This window comes from Cynocephalus volans, chromosome 8 (genome assembly GCF_027409185.1).
Source record: "Cynocephalus volans isolate mCynVol1 chromosome 8, mCynVol1.pri, whole genome shotgun sequence".
Taxonomy (NCBI): Eukaryota; Metazoa; Chordata; class Mammalia; order Dermoptera; family Cynocephalidae; genus Cynocephalus; species Cynocephalus volans.
The window spans coordinates 128,012,035-128,033,279 of NC_084467.1; the positions used below are offsets into that span (position 1 = coordinate 128,012,035).

General features: G+C 37.3%; 1 protein-coding gene across 1 annotated transcript; it reads left to right on the top strand.

Annotated features, from left to right (window-relative positions):
* Positions 1 to 517: 517 nt before the first annotated feature.
* LOC134383845 (flavin-containing monooxygenase 3) lies at positions 518 to 18,118 on the top strand. The gene is made up of 8 exons (XM_063105307.1): positions 518 to 649; positions 4,424 to 4,612; positions 8,504 to 8,666; positions 8,900 to 9,042; positions 12,042 to 12,241; positions 14,350 to 14,705; positions 16,944 to 17,016; positions 17,779 to 18,118. Exons 1-8 carry the CDS (start codon positions 518 to 520, stop codon positions 18,116 to 18,118), a joined length of 1,596 nt encoding a protein of 531 aa, XP_062961377.1.
* Positions 18,119 to 21,245: the final 3,127 nt, after the last annotated feature.

Here is a 21,245-nt window from a genome sequence, read left to right on the forward strand (position 1 = left end):
GTTCTTCATCAAGTCTTATGAAAAGCAGAAAGAAGATATTGATGTGTGTGTGTGTGCGCATCTATATACATACACATATATATTTCTTTCTTCATTTTATATACATGTATGTGTGTGTGCATGGGTGAGTAGGTGTGTGTATATGTGTTTTCATTGTGAATCTCTTTTTCTTTCTCCTTTTCACTCTCTGTGACAGAGAGTAAATGACAAAAGACCAAGCACAAAACAGATAAATATATATGCTGGATCGTCAGTCTCTTAATTTTAAAGAGCTGATGAAAAACAAAGTGCTTGTTTTTTTTGGAAGCAAACATTACCTTTAGAATTAGAGAGAAATGAAAAATGTAGTTAGATTACGAAAAGCTCCAAACTGTTTTTTAAAAAATATGGCCTTCTTAGGTACAAAAGCAAAGCCTCTTATTAAGCCAAAGAATGAAACCCAAATATATGAATAAAGAAATAAGTTTTCAGAATTACTGCTGCTGGAAATGTTTTCTGGGCCTTTGCACAGGCAACGATGGGGAAGAGAGTGGCCATCATTGGAGCTGGTGTCAGTGGGTTGGCCTCCATCAGGTGCTGCTTGGAAGAGGGGCTGGAGCCTACCTGCTTTGAGAGAAGCAACGACATCGGGGGGCTGTGGAAATTCTCGGTGAGTCGGGCATGATTGCAATAGACAGGGAAGTGAGGTGGGAAGTGTACAAGAACACAGTTCTTGAGCACAGACTTCCAAACTTGCTGCCGTGGTGTTTTTAATCCCTGTTGGGTTTGGAATTCATGAAGTACAACATTAGGAGCAGGTTAGAAAGTAACCTCCTTGAAAGTCAGAAGTTAGACAATGGGCAAGCTTTGAACGTCTCTCTTTGTGTACAGATTTTACCACTGATAAATCATCAATAAGAGCCACTAGGACATAAAATCTATGGTCAAATATTGGTTAAGTTTATGTAATATAATGAAAAAATTTACTTATTTAAAAAAACAGTGGCTTTTCCCATTCTTTTGCTGAGGTTACCAAAGGTAACTTTCAGTGATTCAGAACACAAATTTTAACGTTTAGGATGCTGACTATGGTCTGGTGAAATCACATCCCAGAGACAGCTGCAGGAGGAACCAAGAGTAAGACACACTGCTTTGAAGTTCTCTAATGCCTTTTTCTTTCCGTGCACTTATAATAAGGACTCTATCAGCAGACACACATGTATGCCTCCTTAAACCACTTTCTGTGTTGCCTGACCATAGCTGGTGTGGGGGCTTCCCTGTGCCCCCCAGTGTCTCCAACCTTAGGAATGCTGCCTGGCTAAGCTTGTCCCATCGGTCTTATTTTTCTTCTTCTGATAAACTTATTAGTATATATGCAAATTTAGGAAGATCAATAACCCTTTGAAGTCACTATTTCCTCCTCAAATGCAAAATTAGTAAGCGTACCGCAATGAACAGACTATTTAATGAAACAGGAACTGTGAGAGCTATTTAAATATTATGAAGACACAAGATATTATTCTTATTAATATAGATATTTTGCAGACTGTGAAGAGCTCTTGAAACCACCCAGCATCTTGGGCAATGTTGTGGAGCCTAGTATACGTGACTGGAATGTGCTGGTGGGGCTTCAGATTAGCACACTGATGATTCTTAGGGCTATTTTATTGAGCACGGTCTATATGTCAAATGACTTTTGCCATTTAATTCAATCTTTATAGTGATCCTATAAGCCAGGTATAATTTTTTTTCCCTTTTACAAATGAATCTGATGCTTAAAAAGAAGAGGAAAAAAATCACTCCGCCAGTAAATGGTGGAAACAAGATCTCAATTTGAGCTTGCCTTTCTAAGAAAGGAAGGACAGAAAGAAAGGCAGAAAACAATAAAACCTTGATCTTTCAGAAGGTGAGAACAGACCTGTAATTATTAGAGGTGGGAAGGGGGAAGGGAGAGAGGGGTTAGGGAGTTATTGGGTAAGGGGCACAAAGAGTAATTACAATTTGTAATGATGAACATGCTAATAATATTAATTTGATCATCACATACTGTACACAAATCCTGTACCCCATAAATATGCATATTCAAAAATAAACAAATAGGTAAAATAATCATTAAACAGCAACAACAACAAAAAACCCCAAAGTTTACAAGATTGCCTTTCTCTCCAGCCTGAATTCTTAACCCCTTTGTAAATTGCTGGATGCCGTTTCACCTAGTGGCCTGTTGGTCTTGCCAGGACTTCTACATGGTAATCTAACCAAAGCCTCGTTTTCAAACTTACTTTGAAAAACATTGCTGAAGATAGAAAACACTTCTCATATGTATTGAAGGAAACACAGCCAAAAACAGTGTTGCCTTTCTGGCTGCTCAAGGAAGACTTTAAAATTTGAACCTGGCATCATAGACTGATAAAACTACTCAACTGGAAACATAGGCTACCCTTCAAGAAAAAGAAAGAATATTCCAGAAGGTAGAACCTTGGGCCCAGGGGGCAGAGGCTTGGGCCACAGAGGATTATTAGCGAGCTTTGAAACCTAATGAAATTTGCCATGCTGGATTTCAAAATTGCTTGGGATTGGTGATTCCTTTCTTCCTTCCATTTTCCCTCTTTTGGAACAGGAATGACTATAATTGTTACCCTATGCCTGTTCCACCATTGTATTTTGGAAGAAGATAACTTATTTTTTAGTTTCACAGGTCCACAAGTGGAAAGGAATTTTGCCCCATGATGGATCATACCCAGAGTCTCACCTATACCTGATTTATATAATTTAGATGATGAGATTTGGGACTTTTGAGCTGAAAGTATTTAGATGAGCGTTGGGACTTGATTTCAGGCTGCAGTGGGTTGGCACTCCGCGGATGTCAGTATTTGATGAATTTATTTTGCATGCGAGATGGATGTGAATCTTTGGGGGCCAGGGGATGGACTATAATAGGCTGAACAATTGAACGATATCTCCCCAAAGATATCCCATTCTATTCTCTGGAGCCTGTAAATGTTACCTTCTACAGAAAAAGGATAGTTGCAGATATGATTAAGTTTAAAATCTTGAGATAGAGAGATTCTCCTGGATTATCCATGTGGACCTAAAATCCCATAACATGTGTCCTTATAAGAGGGAGGAAGAGGGAGCTTTAACACACAGAGAAGAAGAGAGATGGTGATGTGATGACCTCAGCAGAAAGAGAGAGAGATTTGGAGATGCTATGCTGTAACCCTGAAGATGGATGAAGGAGCCACAAGCCAAGGAACACAGGTGGCTTCTTGATGCTGAAAAGTTAAGGAATATTGACATCCACCAGGAGATGGAAGAGGCAACAAGTGGATTCTCTCCTAGAGCTTAGAAATGACGGGCTGGCCCTGTGGCTCACTCGGGAGAGTGCAGCGCTAGGAGCGCCAAGGCCACGGGTTCAGATCTTATACAGGGATGGCGGGTGCGCTCACTGGCTGAGCGTGGTGCAGACCACACCGTGCTGAGGGTTGCGATCCCCTTACCAGTCAGAAAAAAAGAAATGAACATGGTCTGCCAGCACTTTGTTTTTTGCCTAGCAATACTGATTTCCAGCTGCTGGCCTCCAGAACTGTGAGAGAATAAATTCCTGTTCTGTTAAGCCATCAGGTTTGTAATAATTTATTACAATGGACACAAGAAATGGAGATAGCTAGTTATTCAGTTTCCTAATTATTTTACCACCGTGAGGAGATGTACAGACTGCAAATGATGTCAAGAACAACAGTGTTTCCCAAACACCACTAGGAGCTACAGCGATGCACCTAGCACTCACATTATGAGATTATAAAATTAAGTTAATTTTGTATTTGTATTACTTTTGGTTTCTAAAATTGGAATTTTACATTCTTTCAGTTTTTTATTTATTTATTTATTTATTTATTATTTGTTTTTGGCAGCTGGCCGGTATGGGGATCTAAACTCTAGACCTTGGTGTTAACTTTTTTTTCTTTCAGAGAAATCCAAACATTAGTTAAGTGTGAGAAACACTAAGGGTGCCGGCAGTTTAAATGTTTGTAGCTGTTTCCTATAGCACTTTGACCATGCGATGTTCATACTCATGAGCTGACACATCGAAATCATGCAAGGTTAAATTTTAGAAAATGCCCATCAACGTGATTAATAGTTCAAAAGAATAAAAAGATTTTAGCTACATATGCCAAAAAGAACATAACAAAATTCAAAGTTTGTTTTCCTTAGAAAAGAAAAAATGTTAAGAAATGTATATTCTTACAAATTCTAAGTTTTTTTGATAAGCTTCTGTGATTAGCATCAGCTGTTTAAGTGCAGGTAATGTATGCGTCATCTTACTAAATTTACATGTGGGTAAAGACCAATTCAGATGAGTATAATTACTTGGAACTAGCTCTGCACATGATGAGTATACTCAGTTGCCAATTCTCTTCCATTTAAAACTATATACTTACAGGACCATGCGGAGGAGGGCAGGGCTAGCATTTACCAATCAGTCTTTACCAACTCTTCCAAAGAGATGATGTGTTTTCCAGACTTCCCATATCCTGATGACTTCCCCAACTTTATGCACAACAGCAAGATCCAGGAATATATCACTGCATTTGCCAAAGAAAAGAACCTCCTGAAATACATACAATTTAAGGTAAGATTAATGTAACGTATCTATGAATTTGGATATTAAAAACTCTTTTTTCCTCAGTAGCATATGGGTCAAAGAAGAAATTTCAATAGTAATTTAAAAATATTTAGAACTGAATAGTAACTTCAATTCTATATATCAATACTTGTGGGAAGCATAAGGAACTATACTTTTATGAAAATTATAAACTTAAATGTTTATACTAAAAAATGAGAAAGGTTTAAAAACTAACAAGGTCAGAGAGTTTAAGAAATCAGTAAAAGAAAAGAAGAATAACCCCCAAAAATGAACAATGAAGGGGATAATAAAAAGAAATTAATAAAGTAGAAAATAAAGCATACTATCAAAATTGAAAGTTCATTCTTTGAAAAGCCTAATAAAATAAACAACAGACAAATAGTTGGCAGTTTAATAAAAATGAGCAAATGCACAAATAAATAATGTTGGGAATAAAAAGATAGACCAAATAGATGCAGATAAAAATACATAACAAGAATACTACAAAAATGTTTGCCAAGAAATATTTTTAATCAGTTAAAGTTTTTAAATCCTTTTTTAAAAAAACTTATCAAAACTCACCTAAGAAGTAGAAAGCCTGAATAGTCCTTTGATGGTTTACACTTCTTTTGATCTAGAAATTTTAAATCTTTCCATAAAGAAAACAAACAGAAAGTTCCATAGGTGAGTAATTCCAAATTTTCAATGAAGACATTATTTTAATAGTTTATAAACTCTTTTAGAGACTAGAACATGAGGCATGATTTCCAAACTCATTCTTTAACATTATTACCTTGATATCAAAAGCAGACAGGATGATATGAAACAGGAAAATTACAGGCCAATCTCCCTCATGAAAATCAATACAAAATTCCTTCAAAAATGAATCCATTAGAGTATTAAAAAGATTATCTGTCTTGATTGAGTTGAGTTTGGCCTAAAGATATAACAATATTTGAATATTATGAAATATTAATATGTAATTTAGTACAAAAACCTGTTAAAGGAAGAAAACCATATGTTTAACAAGTTCAGCAAAGGCATTAACTGAACTTTAACACCCATTTGTGCTTGAAAGAAAGGGAAAAAAAATAAAGAAAACTTTCATCAAACTAAGATTAGAAGAAAAATTTTTTCACACATCAAAACATACACAAACATTGTTTCAAATTTGCACTGTTCAGTATGGTAGCCACTAACCACAAAATTGATATGTTCTATAAGTGTAAAATATACCCTGGATTTCAAAGTTTTTCTATGAAAAAAAAAAAGAATGTAAAAAACCTCATTAATAATTTTTATTTGGGCCAAACCCGTGGCTCACTCGGGAGAGTGCGACACTTGGGAGCGCAGCGGCGCTGGGAGTGCCAAGGCCGCAGGTTCAGATCCTATATAGGGATGGCCGGTGCACTCACTGGCTGAGTGCGGTGCAGGCGACACCAAACCAAGGGTTCCGATCCCCTTACCGGTCACACAAAAAAATAATAATAATAATAATTTTTATTTTGATTACATATTGAAATGCTAATATATTGGCTAGATTAGATTAAATTATATACATTCTTAATGTGACTATTAGAAATTTTAAAATTACATATGTTCCATATATAATATTGCTACTGGCCAGTGCTGTATTAAACAGTGAAAAGTTAGAAGCATTCCCTTTAAAGTCCAGAACAAGATATAAGGATTTCTAATTATTATTATTTCTTTTCAATAGTCTTAAGAAATTTAAGAAACAGTGCAGTAAGTACAGAAAAATAAATTGTTACACTTCTCTCTGTGAAACACAGATGCAAAAAAGGATGACTCAAAGCAACATGAGTGCAATGAGAAGCCTGAAGGGACCGCACCTCAGCAGCTCCTCTGTTGGGAGAAAACTGGGTGCAGCCCCAACTCAAAGTGAGCTTCTGTTTTTTATTGTAAAGACAAGGAAGTGTCACAAGAAAAATCAGTTGATTCGATCATTCCAAAAGGACACAAAAACATGGGCAATGTGAGAAAAGATATCTATGGCTAAGTATAGTTTAAACAAGGGAACATAGTAACATCATTAAAATTAACAATGTGACATTCAAAAGTACAATTTGTGAAAAGGTAAGGTGATCAAACTGTGATCGTTATCTAAAATATAACCTCTCCTTAAATGATTTAAGCAAAAGTTACATTCTTGTGATTAAATCTAGGGATAATTGTCTCTAAAGTGTCAACCAACCAACAGCTTGCCCTTAGCAAACACTTTTTCACACTTTTCCCTACAGCAATTCTTTAAAATCTCTTAACAGGATCAGTATGTCAACCACCTGTTAACTCTAAAATCATTGAAGTATACAATCCCATACCTAAGCAGTGATTAGAGTTGATTAGATGGGCCACTGCCCCCTAGCTTTGGACCATTGTCTCTTATCCAAGGACTTTTGTCCCATACATGCATTACCTAAAAACCCTATTCTAAGAATCAACTGAGAATCAACATTACTTATTAGAATTGATTAGATAGGCTGTGGCCCCCCCAGCTGTAGACCATTGTCTCTTAACTGAGGACTTTTGTCTCATACATGCATTACCTAAAAACTCTATACTAAAAATCAAACAAGAATCATGATTTTTAACCCTCTACAATAAATAAAGGAAATGACAACTTAAAAGGAAGATAAACATTAGTATTACACATGATATGACTGTCTACATAGTAAACCTAAAAGAGTCTGCAAATTACTAGAATTAATAACAATACAAAAATTTAGGCAAGGTGGTGGTATATAAGATCAATATATAAAAATCAATCACATTTTTGTAAGCCAGCAATAAACACTATATTTTTTAAAAAAGGTGCCATTTACAATAGTATAGCTAAATAAGTAATCGCAGAGTTATTCTAAATAAATGATGTGCAAGATCTTAAGTGCTCATTAATGCTCATTTTATTATTGTATTTCATAAGTAACAAAAATGTTACATATATGTATGTGTTCTCCAATATGTATGAAATACTACATAATAAAGTTTTTTGTCAGTTTTTTGTTTGTTTGCTTTTTGGCAGCAGGCCAGTAGGGGGATCTGAAATAATAAAGTTTTTAAGAACAATGAATACCAAATAGAGTTATTCTTTCCAATATAATCAGTAGAACTGAAAGATTTTTTTAAAGGAGGGAGCACAACAGCCAACCATTTTGTTGTGAATAAACATTCATTGATAATCTAGTCCAGTGCTACTTAGTGCATAGTCCAAGTAGCATGAACATCACCTGGGAGTTTGTTAGAAATTTCAAGCCCTACTGCTGACCTACTGAACCAGAACATCTGAGAATATGGTCCAGGAATCTGTACTTTGATGAGCTTTCTAGGTGATTCTAATACATTCTAAAGTTTGAGAAGAACTTGTGTCCTGAATACAGAAGATATCTTCTAAGACAACAATAATATTTTAAAATGAAATGGCTTGAGAGATAAATTAGGAGGTGGTTGTTATGACAAAACTTATTGGCCATCAGATTACTTAACATATGTGGTGTACACTCTTGTAAACTGTGACTAAATTCACTGTCAAATCTCCAAGGGGTGTCACTCTTGTACTGTAGAAAATGGTGCTCATGCACAAGAAATCATGCAGGGATATATATATATATATATGTATTTATCATTATTTATATATGAGTATTTACTATATATATATGTATACACACACACACACAAACTAATGTGTGTGTGTATGTATGTATATGCCATTTAGTGTTTTGATTTATTCTGAGGGGATGTTGAATTTGTAATATGTACCTTAATAATGAATTAAGTATTGTTTCTAATCCACTATCTACTAAGGATTTTTTTAATACTGTTTTTGCCAAATTTACCAGTTCACATAGAAAAGAAGGCTTTCTTCTGTACTTTTCTTAGACATTTGTATCCAGTGTAAATAAACGTCCTGATTTCTCAGTCACTGGCCAATGGGATGTTATCACTGAAAAGGATGGTAAAAAAGAATCAGCTGTCTTTGATGCTGTAATGATTTGTTCTGGACATCATGTGTACCCCAATCTACCAAAAGAGTCCTTTCCAGGTAAGGCCAAAATTTAAGCTGCCATCTACACATCTCACAAGATGAATAACTTGATAGGGTCTTTTTTTTTTTTTCCTAAAAGTACAAGCAGATTAAATTAAAATATACTTCTGTTATATCTAATATATTTAGAGTATTCTTGTGATTGCATCCATCCACAAGGTCACTTCTGTTAAAGCTGCTTTTCTTAATGAAAATCAAACTGCTTCATATGTTTCCCACATTTGTCTCAGGACTAAAACGTTTCAAAGGCAAATGCTTCCACAGCAGGGATTATAAGGAACCAGAGGTATTCAAGGGAAAGCGGGTCCTGGTGATTGGCCTGGGGAATTCGGGCTGTGATATTGCTGCAGAAATCAGCCGAACAGCTGAAAAGGTACTACTGCCCAGATATTCAGGGGACTATCTTTAAAGGGACAGAAACATTATCATTTGAAAGGTGTGATGTGAAATGGGGGAAGAGGTTGGGTGTTTGATGTGAAAACTAAGTGGTATCTTACATAGCTCAGCTTCTCTAGGTAACAGGGAAGGTTTTAAATCTCTTAATAGGAAAAGGCACAACATAACAGGGAGTGATGTCATTCAACAGTCTTCTTCTTCAAGGCATTCGGTGCCTAATGTGTCTGATTAATTCCTCTAAAACTAGTGTGAATGTATGGTTAACGTTATGACTCTGAGACTTGGGCAAGTCCTTCAATCCTTCCAAGTCTCAGTTTTCTCAATGGTAAAACAGATAAAAATATCACCTACATTTTGGGCTTGTTAAGGAGTTAAAGCATTTAAACATGATTTAAGCGATATAGAGCAATTCATGTATTCATTCATTCATTCATTCATTTATGTGTACATTCATTCCATGGTTATTTATTAAGAACCTACTATGTACCAGGCACTGACTTGGGTGCTGGAGAGAGAGTGGTGACCAAATCAGACATGATCCTGGCCTGGAACTCAGAGTCTAGTGTATAATGTCTAAATGCACAAATGTCTAATTTATGATTATGTAAAGGGCAAGAATAGAAAAGAATAGCATTCTGTAAGAGTGGATAATAGGGGTGACCCATTTCAGACTGGGGAATGGAAAGCCTCTATTGAACTGACCACATTTAAGCTGAGAGCTAAGAGTCAAGAAAGAGGAACAGTGTCAGAAGAGACCTTCAGACAGAAAGTCTTAAAGCAGGAAGAAGCTTAGAGTCTCAGGAAACTGAGAGAAGGCCTCTTGGCTGCAACTCAGTGGGTTTGGAAAAGAATGGTATGAGGAGAGGTTGGAGGGAAGATGAAGAAGTGAAAAAGGCCCTTTAGAGCATGTTAAGGAGTTTGAACAAATGTCACCTACTAGCTTTGAAAGCTTCTTTAGGGATAGGCTGCCCAGAAGTCCAAAGACAGGAATCTTATTTCCAGATGTCATGCATCCCCAACATAGGTCATTCCCTATAGGTCCTCTGGGGATCGCCAACAAACGTCCAATTTTTCCTTATGGCATTACAATCTGTGGAGTAAGATCATGACAGAACAAATGGCATAAAATATATTCCTATTTATCTGTTCAAAGCACTATACTTAACAGCACAGAGGCATACAAAGAAATCAACTACATGGCCTCTCTTCTCATGGAGTTTATCTAGCTGAGAAAATAATACATTGACATAATATAAATTAAACTAACATCAAGAGTTAAGTAGAAAACATGACAATAGTACAAGAGCTTCCACTGAAATAGAAGACAAAGAGTGATCCAGGCACTAAATGCAGTGATTACAAAATTGGAGCCCTCACAAAGAGGTAGACCTAACCAGACCTTGAAGGATAAATATAAGTCTTGTGTTCTAAGAGGTGGAAGAGGCTGTTCTTGATGGCATGAGCAAAGGCATGAAGACAGGAATGAGCAGTGCATAGCTGAATATTGTAGATTCATCTTTCTGGAAGGGAGGTTCTTAATAATAATCTTTTAATGCATTATGGTACTTAAATACTTTCATTAAAATGAGCTCCTTTAATTGTGGGAAGAAGTTAGCTGAGATTTATTATGCCCATTTTACAGAAAATATAACTGAGGACCAGAATTGTCAATTGTGTTCTTAAAAGTCATACAGGAAATTCACGTTTGAGCCACCGAACTTTTAGAGGACTGAAAACCAGGTCTTCTTATTACAAGGAAGAGAGTTGTTACAGGAATTGAGATAGGAAAGAAAGATTGGAGTCAGGGTATGCCATATATTTTAAGGACTTGAATAACAGGCTAAAGAATTTGGATTTTTATATAAATAAAGGTAAATTACTTCAGCTTTTTGAGCTAAGAAAAGATAAGATAAAACCATAGTTTTAAGATATTTGTATTTGTATACATAATTATTTGTACATATGATAAATTAGAGGGAAGAAAGACTTATTTTGGAGTCTCTTAACTTATTAATTGATCCTTCAGTCTCTTATTTGTCTAGATTCCCCCATAAAAAATGACTTGAAGTGACAATACATGTAAAAATTCTTTAAAGAAAAGATAAAATCTGAAAAATTTCACTGTTAGGGACTAACATACAGAAGAGGAAGGAAAGGAAATTGACATTACTGAGCACACACTATATGCCAGGTAATGGTAGCTAGTTGCGTAGGTTGTTGCGTTGATTTAATACTCACAAATTTAATGTGGGGTATACTGATTCTCTCCATTTTTGGAATGAGTGAACAAGATCAGACAAAGGAATTTTCCCTAAAACACATCATTAGTAGGTAGAAAAGCTAGGATTTGAGCCTATGGTTTACTGATTCCAAATTTGTTGCCTTCTTTTGGGATGTTATCAGGCATTGTAGTTCAAAATGCCTGTTTTGAAATCATCATTGCTTGTATGTAGACAGCAATAGTCAGATAAGCTCTAGAGAAAAATATGACTAGAATTCAGTTATTGGTCACCTCTACCAGAGAAGTTTTGATTAAAATATGAAAATTTGCCTGCAACAGTACAACAGAGTGGCTGACCCTGAGATGTATACTAGAGCTCAGGAAGTTTATTTGGCAGTGCTCTCAGGATCAATATCTCTGCAGAAATTGGAAGGAAGCTTCCCCTTTACCTTACTGTAAAGCTGAGATGGTCCTTGGGAATTGTCCCCAGTTGGGGTGAGGGACTGGAACTTTACATACCTGCATCGACCAGTCCCTGAGAGGTAGGGAACCCAGCAAGGGTATAAGACCTTGGATGAGGTCCCTCTCTTCAGCCAGAGCAACTCCCAAAAAGGTCTGGCAGCTCTGGGATGCCTTCTAGCAACACTCCCAGGAGCTGGGGTAAAAAAATCCATTCCTAAAAGGGGTCTGGGGAGCATATCACAATGTCCACTACAAAGGTCACTACTTTCATGGTTGAACTGGTGTTTTTTAAGGTCATAATCAGCTCCAGAAGTGGCTCCTGGGTGATGAGCCGGGTCTGGGATGACGGCTACCCTTGGGACATGCTATTCATCACCCGATTTGAAACCTTCCTCAGGAACCATTTACCAACCACCATCTCTGACTGGTGGTACGTGAAGCAGATGAATGCAAAGTTCAAGCACGAGAACTATGGCTTGATGCCTCAAAATGGGTAATGCACAGTTAAATGTGATATGCTGCTGACTTTGGTTTCAGTGTCAACAATCTTTAATGTGTGCTGTAATCCCCAAACAAATCAAACCATTGGTGGAATAATCACATCTCATATATCAGAGGATAAATAACGGCAAAAATTAGGAGGGATTTCTTATTTTGCAATCTTTCTACCAGATTTGCACATCTGGAAAGTTATATAGTACCTCAGGAATTAGTCCCTAGAGTAATGATAATAATAGCTAACATGTTTTAAGCACCTAACATATGTCAGGGTCTTAGCAAGGATCTTGTTTTGCCATCACAACAACTATGAAGAAGGCTCTATTAGTATTTCCATTTTAAAGATGAGAAAACTTGAGGTTCAGTGTAGTTAATAATGTTTCCAAAGTCCCACAGCCAGGAAGTGGAAGCGGTATTCAAAACAAACGCAGATATGGTGATTCCAGAGCTCCTTACTCTTAGTGACTTGCTCTACTGCCTCTCACTTAATAGCAAAGTAAAGTAAGGCAGAAGATGAGAGAAAGAAAGGGATCAAGGATGTCTTCAAGATTTTTAATCTGAGCAAGGATGGAGTTGACTTTTACTGAGATGTGGAAGACTTATGGGAGGAGAAATTTCATTTTAGGCATATGAAAGTTGGAATGCCTTAGACATTTAAGTAGAAGAATGTTGAGTGGCAGTGGGACACAAATGACAGGAAAAAGGTTCAAACCATAAGTTAAAAGTTTGGAGTTTTTAGAGTATAGATAGTATTTAAAGAAATGAAACTAAATGACATCTCTTGAAAAATAATGTAAATGAAGACAAAAATTCTGAAGGCTGAGTCTTTGGGTATGCCATTATTACAAAGTCAGGAAGAAGAGAAAAAATCAGGAGACACTGAGAAAGAATAGCCAGGTAGGTAGGAAGGGAACTGAGAGAGAGTAAGGACCTGGAAGCAAAATAAACCCATTTTAAGAAGAGGAAAGCATCAAATGTGTAAAATGCTACTAATAAGTTGAATAAAATGAGAAGTGAAAGTGGACCACTGGATCTGGCAGCTTGATTCTGATGGTCTTGACAAGAGCAGTTTCAGTGTTGTGGGGACAGTGAAAGCCTGATGGCAATAGGTTTAAAATAAATGGCAGGTAATGAGCACAGATGAGTCCAGCCTCTTTTCCAGCCAGGATTCCAACCAGGCTGATTGTCAGGCTTAGTCTCTTCCTTCGTGGAATCTACCTGTGGCTCTCTCTCATAGCTCCCATGGCCATACAAGAACAAAGCCCTTTCCTTCAACTTCATTCAAGTTCATCCCTAAGTTCAGATTTGTCTTCACTCACTAGAGATATTACTGAATAAAAATAGTCAAAAGCTCTCTCTTTCCAGACTTCCACTAATCAAAGCTTCAAATGGATCCCTCCTTTTGCTGGCCTTATTTAAATTCCTAGGTGCTCCTTCCCTCACCTGACTTGTGCCTTTGTCTGCATGGGGCTCATAGTTCATCCCTTGACAGCCTGGCTGAAACTTTTCCACGTGTGATTTCCTCCTGTTTGATACATTACAATGACCAGTTTGGAGTATACTGTATTAAGAATAGCAGCTAATATTTTGGTGCACTATGTATGTGCTAGACACTATGTAAATTTTTTAATATTATTTAGGGCTCCCAATGACCTTCTGAAGCAGGTACAAATGTTACTGTCATTCCAGATGAGAAAGAAGAGGCACAGAGAATTTAAGAAACCTTAGTCTTCTTATTCACAGAGAATAAGTAGCCAAAAAAAAAAAAAAAAGATTCAAATATCCAAGTATTCTTACTTTAAGATTTTTCCTAATATGATCTTTAACATGGGACTGGATGTGGGTGTTTATTCTGGGATTTGGGAAGAACTATGTGGGAGAGAAGAGAAGGATGACAGAAAATAGTGAAGGGGCAGCAAGGCCAGCCTCTCTTCTTCACAGCATTGCCTCATGTCAGTTTTGTTCCTCTGTCACATTGATGATACTCCACAGTTCAGAATAAACTCTTGGGTAGTTTTCTCCTTCCTTATTAACTTGTATATGAACCAATAAAACAAAGAGGAACTGTTACAATTCTAACGATTGTCTCTATTTCCCATACAGAACCCTGAGGAAAGAGCCTGTGTTTAATGATGAGCTCCCAGCTCGCATTCTATGTGGCGCTGTGACCATTAAGCCCAATGTGAAAGAGTTCACGGAGACCTCAGCCATTTTTGAGGATGGGACTGTGTTTGAGGCTATTGACTCTGTCATCTTTGCAACAGGCTATAGTTTTGCCTACCCCTTCCTCGATGACTCCATCATCAAAGGCAGAAACAATGAGGTCACCTTGTTTAAAGGCATCTTCCCTCCTCTACTGGGGAAGTCAACCTTGGCAGTGATTGGCTTTGTCCAGTCCCTTGGAGCTGCCATCCCCACAACTGATCTCCAGGCCCGCTGGGCAGCAAAAGTAATAAAAGGTAAGCAGACAAAGAAGCTCATTGATGGGGAAGATGCTTGCCAATGAGAATGACTTTGGGTCTTTGTGAAAACAATCACCCTAATTACAAGGGTCCCATCTAGTTTTGAGAATCTATAATTCTATATTCTTTAGTGCTATATTTTATAAGCAGTTTAAAATATATCATATTGGATTATCATATGCAATAGTATAAGATATTATTAGAGGAATTTTTGTAATTTATAACTTCCTAGAGCTAACCATTACCCAAGATCATTCATTACACTTGAGAACACCAGAACTCTTGGTCTCAAGTACATAACAAGTTTATTAAATTATGATTTCAAAACTCAATAGAATTACATTGCTTGAAAGGTTAGTAATAAAAGATGTTTCCAAGCCAATATCCAGCCAACTTCAAATATTCAGTCATGGAAGATACGATTGCTGGAAAAGCAGTGGCATTTCTGCTACTATTTCCTCCCCTGCCATGTGTTATATAAGGACAAACAGTGGATCATTAGAGGCAGAAAGTACTAGAAGTGATAGATGGTCAGCCTCTAAAATAAAAGAATATTGAGTTCCTATATTTTAAGAAGAAAAGAGAAACAACAAACTTGATCAGGGTCAGGAAAGGAAGGCAGGCAGCATCCTCCAGCAGAAGGCACTGGGATCAGATTCACACTACGATTTGAATGCAGTTGTGGGCAGATTCAGGTCATAAGACCAAGTAGGGCCATGACTGAAGAACATATAGAGATATCAAAAGCTTAGTGTGCAAAGTTTAATTGAACTTAGAGTTATAAAATTTCTGTGTGAGAGAGTCTTAGCAGGCCTGCTTCCTTCTGAAGCCATACTGAGGCTTCTAGTCCTACCCTGATTTGCTGGGATTTAAAGACTCTGCTTTTCATACTGGAACTTAGAACCTGCTACTATACATCCTAGGCCAACTCTCGCCACCAGGCTGCCATCTCATCATTCTAGTTCTGTGCATCCATGATCTCCCTAAATCTCCTTGACTTCCTCCTACCCAGACACAGACGTGTTGCAGGGTGAAGTTGCTCCAGCGGGGGCAGCAAACAGGAATGCAGGGGCATGAAATTCTGCTCAGGTTTTACTTAGGATTTAAGCGCAGAGAGCTGGCATTAAAGGAAGGATGGGACACTTACTCTCTGTGAGGAAAGAGTTGCAACTTGGGCTCTGAAGAAAGGAAACAAGGCAATTGACAGGGAGTTGATAGAAGGTGAAGGCTCAGTCTTAGGGGAAATGGAAGACGAGGCAAACACTAGTTTTGGAGAACCAGATCACCAGGACAGAGGGGCTAGTTACAAGCAACCCAAAGGGAGTAGTTGGTGGGCTTTCGAACACATTCTCTTTCTCCTCAATCTCTTCTACTCAAGGACAAGACAGGTTCCAGTGTCTGAAACCAGGCTTTATCTTCAAAAGCTGTTCAAGTGACCTTACCTGTAAGAATTGCACAAATAAAGAATTAAGCAAGTCATTGTAAGTCTTGATCAATCATATCTGGGCTGGGAGTTCTAGTCTCATTCAAGGTGATTCCAAGATTACTGAAGAAATTATCCTATATTTGAAGTATCTTAGGATACAAAAGCATATGTAGGTGTGAGTTTGAGAAAACTCCATGAACCTATGTGAGCCTGAAATTCTGGGGCAGCCCCAACTCAGGTCTAGTCTCTTGGGGGTCCCTCATGTCCTTAGTGACTTATGGACAGTTCATACCCTCAGTCACATTCAAGAACTGTTGGCTCTCCAGAGAGAGACTTGAGGCATCACTAAATTCTATATGTTATCTGCTGCAAATTTATTTTCCTGGCAAAGCTGGATTATTTCCAAAAAGTTTTTCTGTTTTCTTAAATCTTGTAAAAGTGATATTGATTTACCTCTGTTTGGCTATAATTTATTAGATAATATGACTGAGAGATTAGAATGTAATCCCCAAAACTGATTATGAACATCTGATAATTGGTTTAAGAGCAAAGATACAAAACTTTTCAGGTAATGGTTTTTAATTGTTGTGACAAGTATCAGTTCTGAGAAGACTAGGAATGAATTTTATTTCTGTCTGTCTCAAAATGATTACCTGTTCATTTGCTCAAGGTTTTATTTTTCTGGACAGTGACAAAAAAAATTGGAAATGCCAATGCGATTCATAACTCATTACCTAAGAAGGACAAATTGCAGGCTGGTCCTATGCTAGATTCATTTAACTGTTATCAGGTCTTTCCCTCTTTTTCAGGAACTTGTACTTTGCCTTCTGAGAAAGATATGCTGAGTGATATTGATGAGGAAATAGAGGAAAAGATCAAACAGTAAGAGCACCTATTGCAATGGGCATCTAGGATTTTCATTAAAAAGTCCAAATTTGTAATCAATTGGGAACAGTTTTAGTTTTAAATGATCCAAAATAAAGTCATTAGGGTGACAGCTATAAGCTGCATTCCTCCATTCAACAATTTTAATTGAAGATCTACTTGGCACCAGGCACTGTTAAGTCCTATTAAGCACAAGATGAGGAGTGAGTAATAAGACTGAGAATCTTACATTATACAGTTTTAGCCCTCCATGGCTCCTGCAATATATCACAGAAAAGGGACCCAGAAAGGATTAGAGATCAGAGGAGTGTGGGATCACATGCATATGGATTTCTATTCTCCAGCCTATCAATCCTCTAAGATACGGAGGATACTTCAGAGAGATGTATGTAATGAAAATGACTCAGCAAAATGAGAATACATCTGGAAAACTGGGTTCCCATTCCTAGCTCTGCCACTAATTAGCTCGGTGGCCATGAACTAAAACTTCACTTGAGCAAGAGACAATTTATCCATTTGTAAATAGTGATAAAAAGGTCTTTCTCAGCTACCTTGCAATGCTGGGGAATTTCCAAGTGCGATCCATATAAGTTCATTGAAAAAAACTACAAATTACAGGATAAACAAGCAATATTTTCCTTGCTAACACACGAAACTTATGTTGATTCCCACTGATAAAAAGGCGTGAGACCTTTTCCCTGTACTTATTTCTACACAGAGTTTAGAGATCCACAGTGGTGTTTCTCCTCCCACCTCTAGGTTTGGCAAAAGCGACACCATATGTACGGATTACGTCAATTATATGGATGAACTCGCTTCCTACATTGGAGCAAAGCCCAGCATCCCATGGCTTTTTCTCACAGATCCCAGGTTGGCCGTGGAAGTTTTCTTTGGCCCTTGTAGCCCCTACCAGTTTAGGCTGGTGGGCCCAGGGAAGTGGCCAGGAGCCAGAAATGCCATCCTGACCCAGTGGGACCGGTCGTTGAAACCCATGCAGACACGAGTTTCTGGGGGTCTTCAGAAGCCTTGCTTATTCTTCCGTTGGCTCAAGCTCCTTGCTATTCCTATTCTGTTCATTGCTGTTCTTGTGTTCATCTGATCATCACTGCCTCTAGGATTTCTGAAAGTTACTGACAATACCCAGGCAGGAATTTTGCTATTTAAAAATTGAGATTTTTCACACCTCCTACTTTTCTATTCGGCATCTTTTGCCAGTACTCTGAAACTGTCAGTCAGTAAGACAGTGTTATTTCTAGGCTTTTAAATAAGCTCCTTTAAGAATCGTGTCGCAATCTAAAGAGAGCATTAATCAGTCCTTAGATTCCACTAAGACTTTAATCAGAAATATGTTGTTAATATCTAACCTAAGTCATCTCCTGAAATATTTTGGCATGACTCTTTTTCTCCTTTAAATAAGGTTTGAAATATGTGCTTTGAATCTAAACAAAGAGCAAATTAAGCCCAATAGTTATAATAATCTCAAGCTAACTCTTCAAACCATTTGCAGAGTTAAGGGTAGAGTCTGGCATTACATTCCATTTTTGTTTAATGCAGCACACTCCAGGCAGTACCTTCTGTTCCTTGGCCAAGAAACATAGAAGGAGACCTGGTCTGTATTGAAAACAAACATGAAGAAACTCATTTTATTCACATTCTCAGTAAGGAAACAAATTTTCCAACATGTAGCAACACGTTGCCACATGTAGCAGCAGCATCATAATAATAGCAATGAGCAGAGTACACCTCTTAAGCTGAATATAAAGCCTTTTCAAAAACTGAATATTTAGTCAAAGCTGTAACCAAAGTCTAATTCTACCCTTAAAGGTTGAACTCCTGGGATACCAGAATAAATCTAAAGTTTTATTTTAAAAATTGAGTGCTATTAAATTTTATTATTAAAATTTTGGTATTAAATTTTTTAAGGTTTGACATTGCAGAGCAGATAAAATAATCTGTCAGCATCATCAGTCACCAGAGGGCTCTAATAGTTATTATGCTACATATTTTTTACTATGCCTTCATTTCTGAGGTCAGTAGAGAGGGAGAAGACCACATTTTTCTCTAATATTTTCTTTTTTTCTTTTTTTTACTTTCTGTGTGTTTTTATCTTTGACGTTAAGATTTATCATGGATATTGCTGTACATAATTTTAAGTTTTCTTCTCCTAATCATTTAAGGTGGCAAATAATGTTTTGCTCTTAAGGTCTTCTCACCAGGTGTGAAATATTCCCAAATACTCCCAAGTAAAATAGAATTTATCTTGAAATCTGTGGCCTAAATGGAATCAAGCAGCTAAAAATTAAATACAGCTCATAAAGTTTATTTTGTTTACTGTTATAAATGATGGTACACAAAATCAATTTAAAATTAAACTGATATAATCAAATTTATGTTATTCTTTCTTGTATGATTAAGTTTTTATAAACATTAGTTGGCTCATAAAGAATATAATATTGTTCCTAAACTAATCTAGTCAACTTACTCTTTTAACAGTCCTTATAACATCAATCTATATCAAGATATTGATAATTATTATTGATATCTTAATAATTACTTTTATACAAACATTAATGACTTTTAGTCATTTATGTTTGCATGTATACTTTGATAAAAATGCATATATTCATACCTCAAATCACTTTTGAACATGTGAAGCACAAGGAATTTTTTCACTCCCTGTTTCATCTAGAAATTCTTATCAGTACTGAAAAGCGCCATCAGATATTAAAAATAAAACCAAATGAAAATTTTCTTTGTACACCTGACATAGCTATGCTGATTAGATATGAAGCTAACCTGCATAGTCACAGAATTATTGACCACATCCAGCTTCCCTGATGGAAGAATTGACCTTGAAGCAGGCATTTGGCTATTCAGCCTTCAGACGTTTCATGTTTCTGAAACCAAATAATAATTTTTAGCCAGATACTAAAGCCAAAGTCAAAATTCAGTGTTTATAGCTACCGATCTTCTCCTTCCCTTTTTTCTTCCTTTTCTTCTTCTGTCTCCTCTTTCTTTTTTGTTCCTGTTATTACGTCTTCTTTTTTCTTTCTTCTTTCTTTTTCCTTCTCCTTCAGCAGAAATTGTGGGAGTAGAGAGTACTCTCCAGGACTCTTGGAACTTCCGAGACATTGAGCCAGATGCTAACCCCAAACTGTCTTTCACGAAGTGAGCATATTCCCCCTGACGTGACTACTTAGCCAAACTCAATTTTACATATGATCCAACTCACCATCATTCCAGTCTCTGCTCAAATGTCAATTCCCTGATCATTCTATATAAAAATACAATCCCTTATAACTCTGTACCCTCGTGTCCAGCTTTGTTTTATCCGTGTCTCCGGACTAGAATGTAAGCTCTGTGAGAGCAGGAACATTTTGTCCATTGCTGTATCCCCGGGCCTGGTACAGTACCTGGCAACTAGGAAGTAAATATCTGCTATACTTGTTGAAACTAAAGTATGTGCAGCCTCAGTTAAATGTTCCAGACACCAAGCACTTAAGTGGAAGGAGATGAGAAGTTGTTGTGCTACAGATGGCTGTTTTAAAATGTAGGTTTTATTTTCATACAGGTTTGGTGAGGTCAGGAGACAGCTGCCATTGAAAAGATTGTTATACTCACAGATTCCCAAGAGGAGGGTCATCCCTGCTAGGAAAGGCCACCCAGGGAAACACCAGGGTCAGTGAGAAGGGAGACGGAATGAGGGGGAAATGTGGGCAAGAGCTTTTATTGTGGTTTCTGAGAGAAGGAAGAGGCAGGGCAGGGTAAGCAGGCTTAGGGTGAGCTAGCTTGAATAATTTTAGCAGGTTCTGGGGCATAGGGGCTGCCCGAATTGCCTGATACCTGACTCTGGAGTGTTTAGGGCAGAGGAATAGTTGTGGGGAGTAAAGGGCACAATAAAGGAGGAGGTTTGGGATATGGGGTCGGGATTGTCTGGTTTGTAGAAAGGCACACTTGGCAAACGAGCTGTTTGCTATCCACAGGAATTAGCTAGCCCTGCAAGGCACTAGCATTTTAATTCATGCGTTCAATGTACGTTTATGAAGCTCTTTACATGCTCTGGGTCCCCCCATCCTAGGTGATAGACACTTTTTCTGCCTTCACAGAGTTTTCAGCCTGGGAGGTGAGGACAGACGTTAACAACTACAGATTCACATCTATTCCTTTTCAGGTGGCTTAAACCTTTGAGTGATAAATAGTTATTATTCTTAGCTGTTCCTTTACTT

What these genes read in the sequence shown, in the direction of transcription:
- LOC134383845 (XM_063105307.1), top strand. Translation starts at nt 518, where the DNA reads ATGGGGAAGAGAGTGGCCATCATTGGAGCTGGTGTCAGTGGGTTGGCC. An exon ending in GGGGGCTGTGGAAATTCTCG is followed by an intron (nt 650 to 4,423) that starts GTGAGTCGGGCA and finishes ATATACTTACAG; the next exon opens with GACCATGCGGAGGAGGGCAG. An exon ending in TCAGCCGAACAGCTGAAAAG is followed by an intron (nt 9,043 to 12,041) that starts GTACTACTGCCC and finishes GTGTTTTTTAAG; the next exon opens with GTCATAATCAGCTCCAGAAG.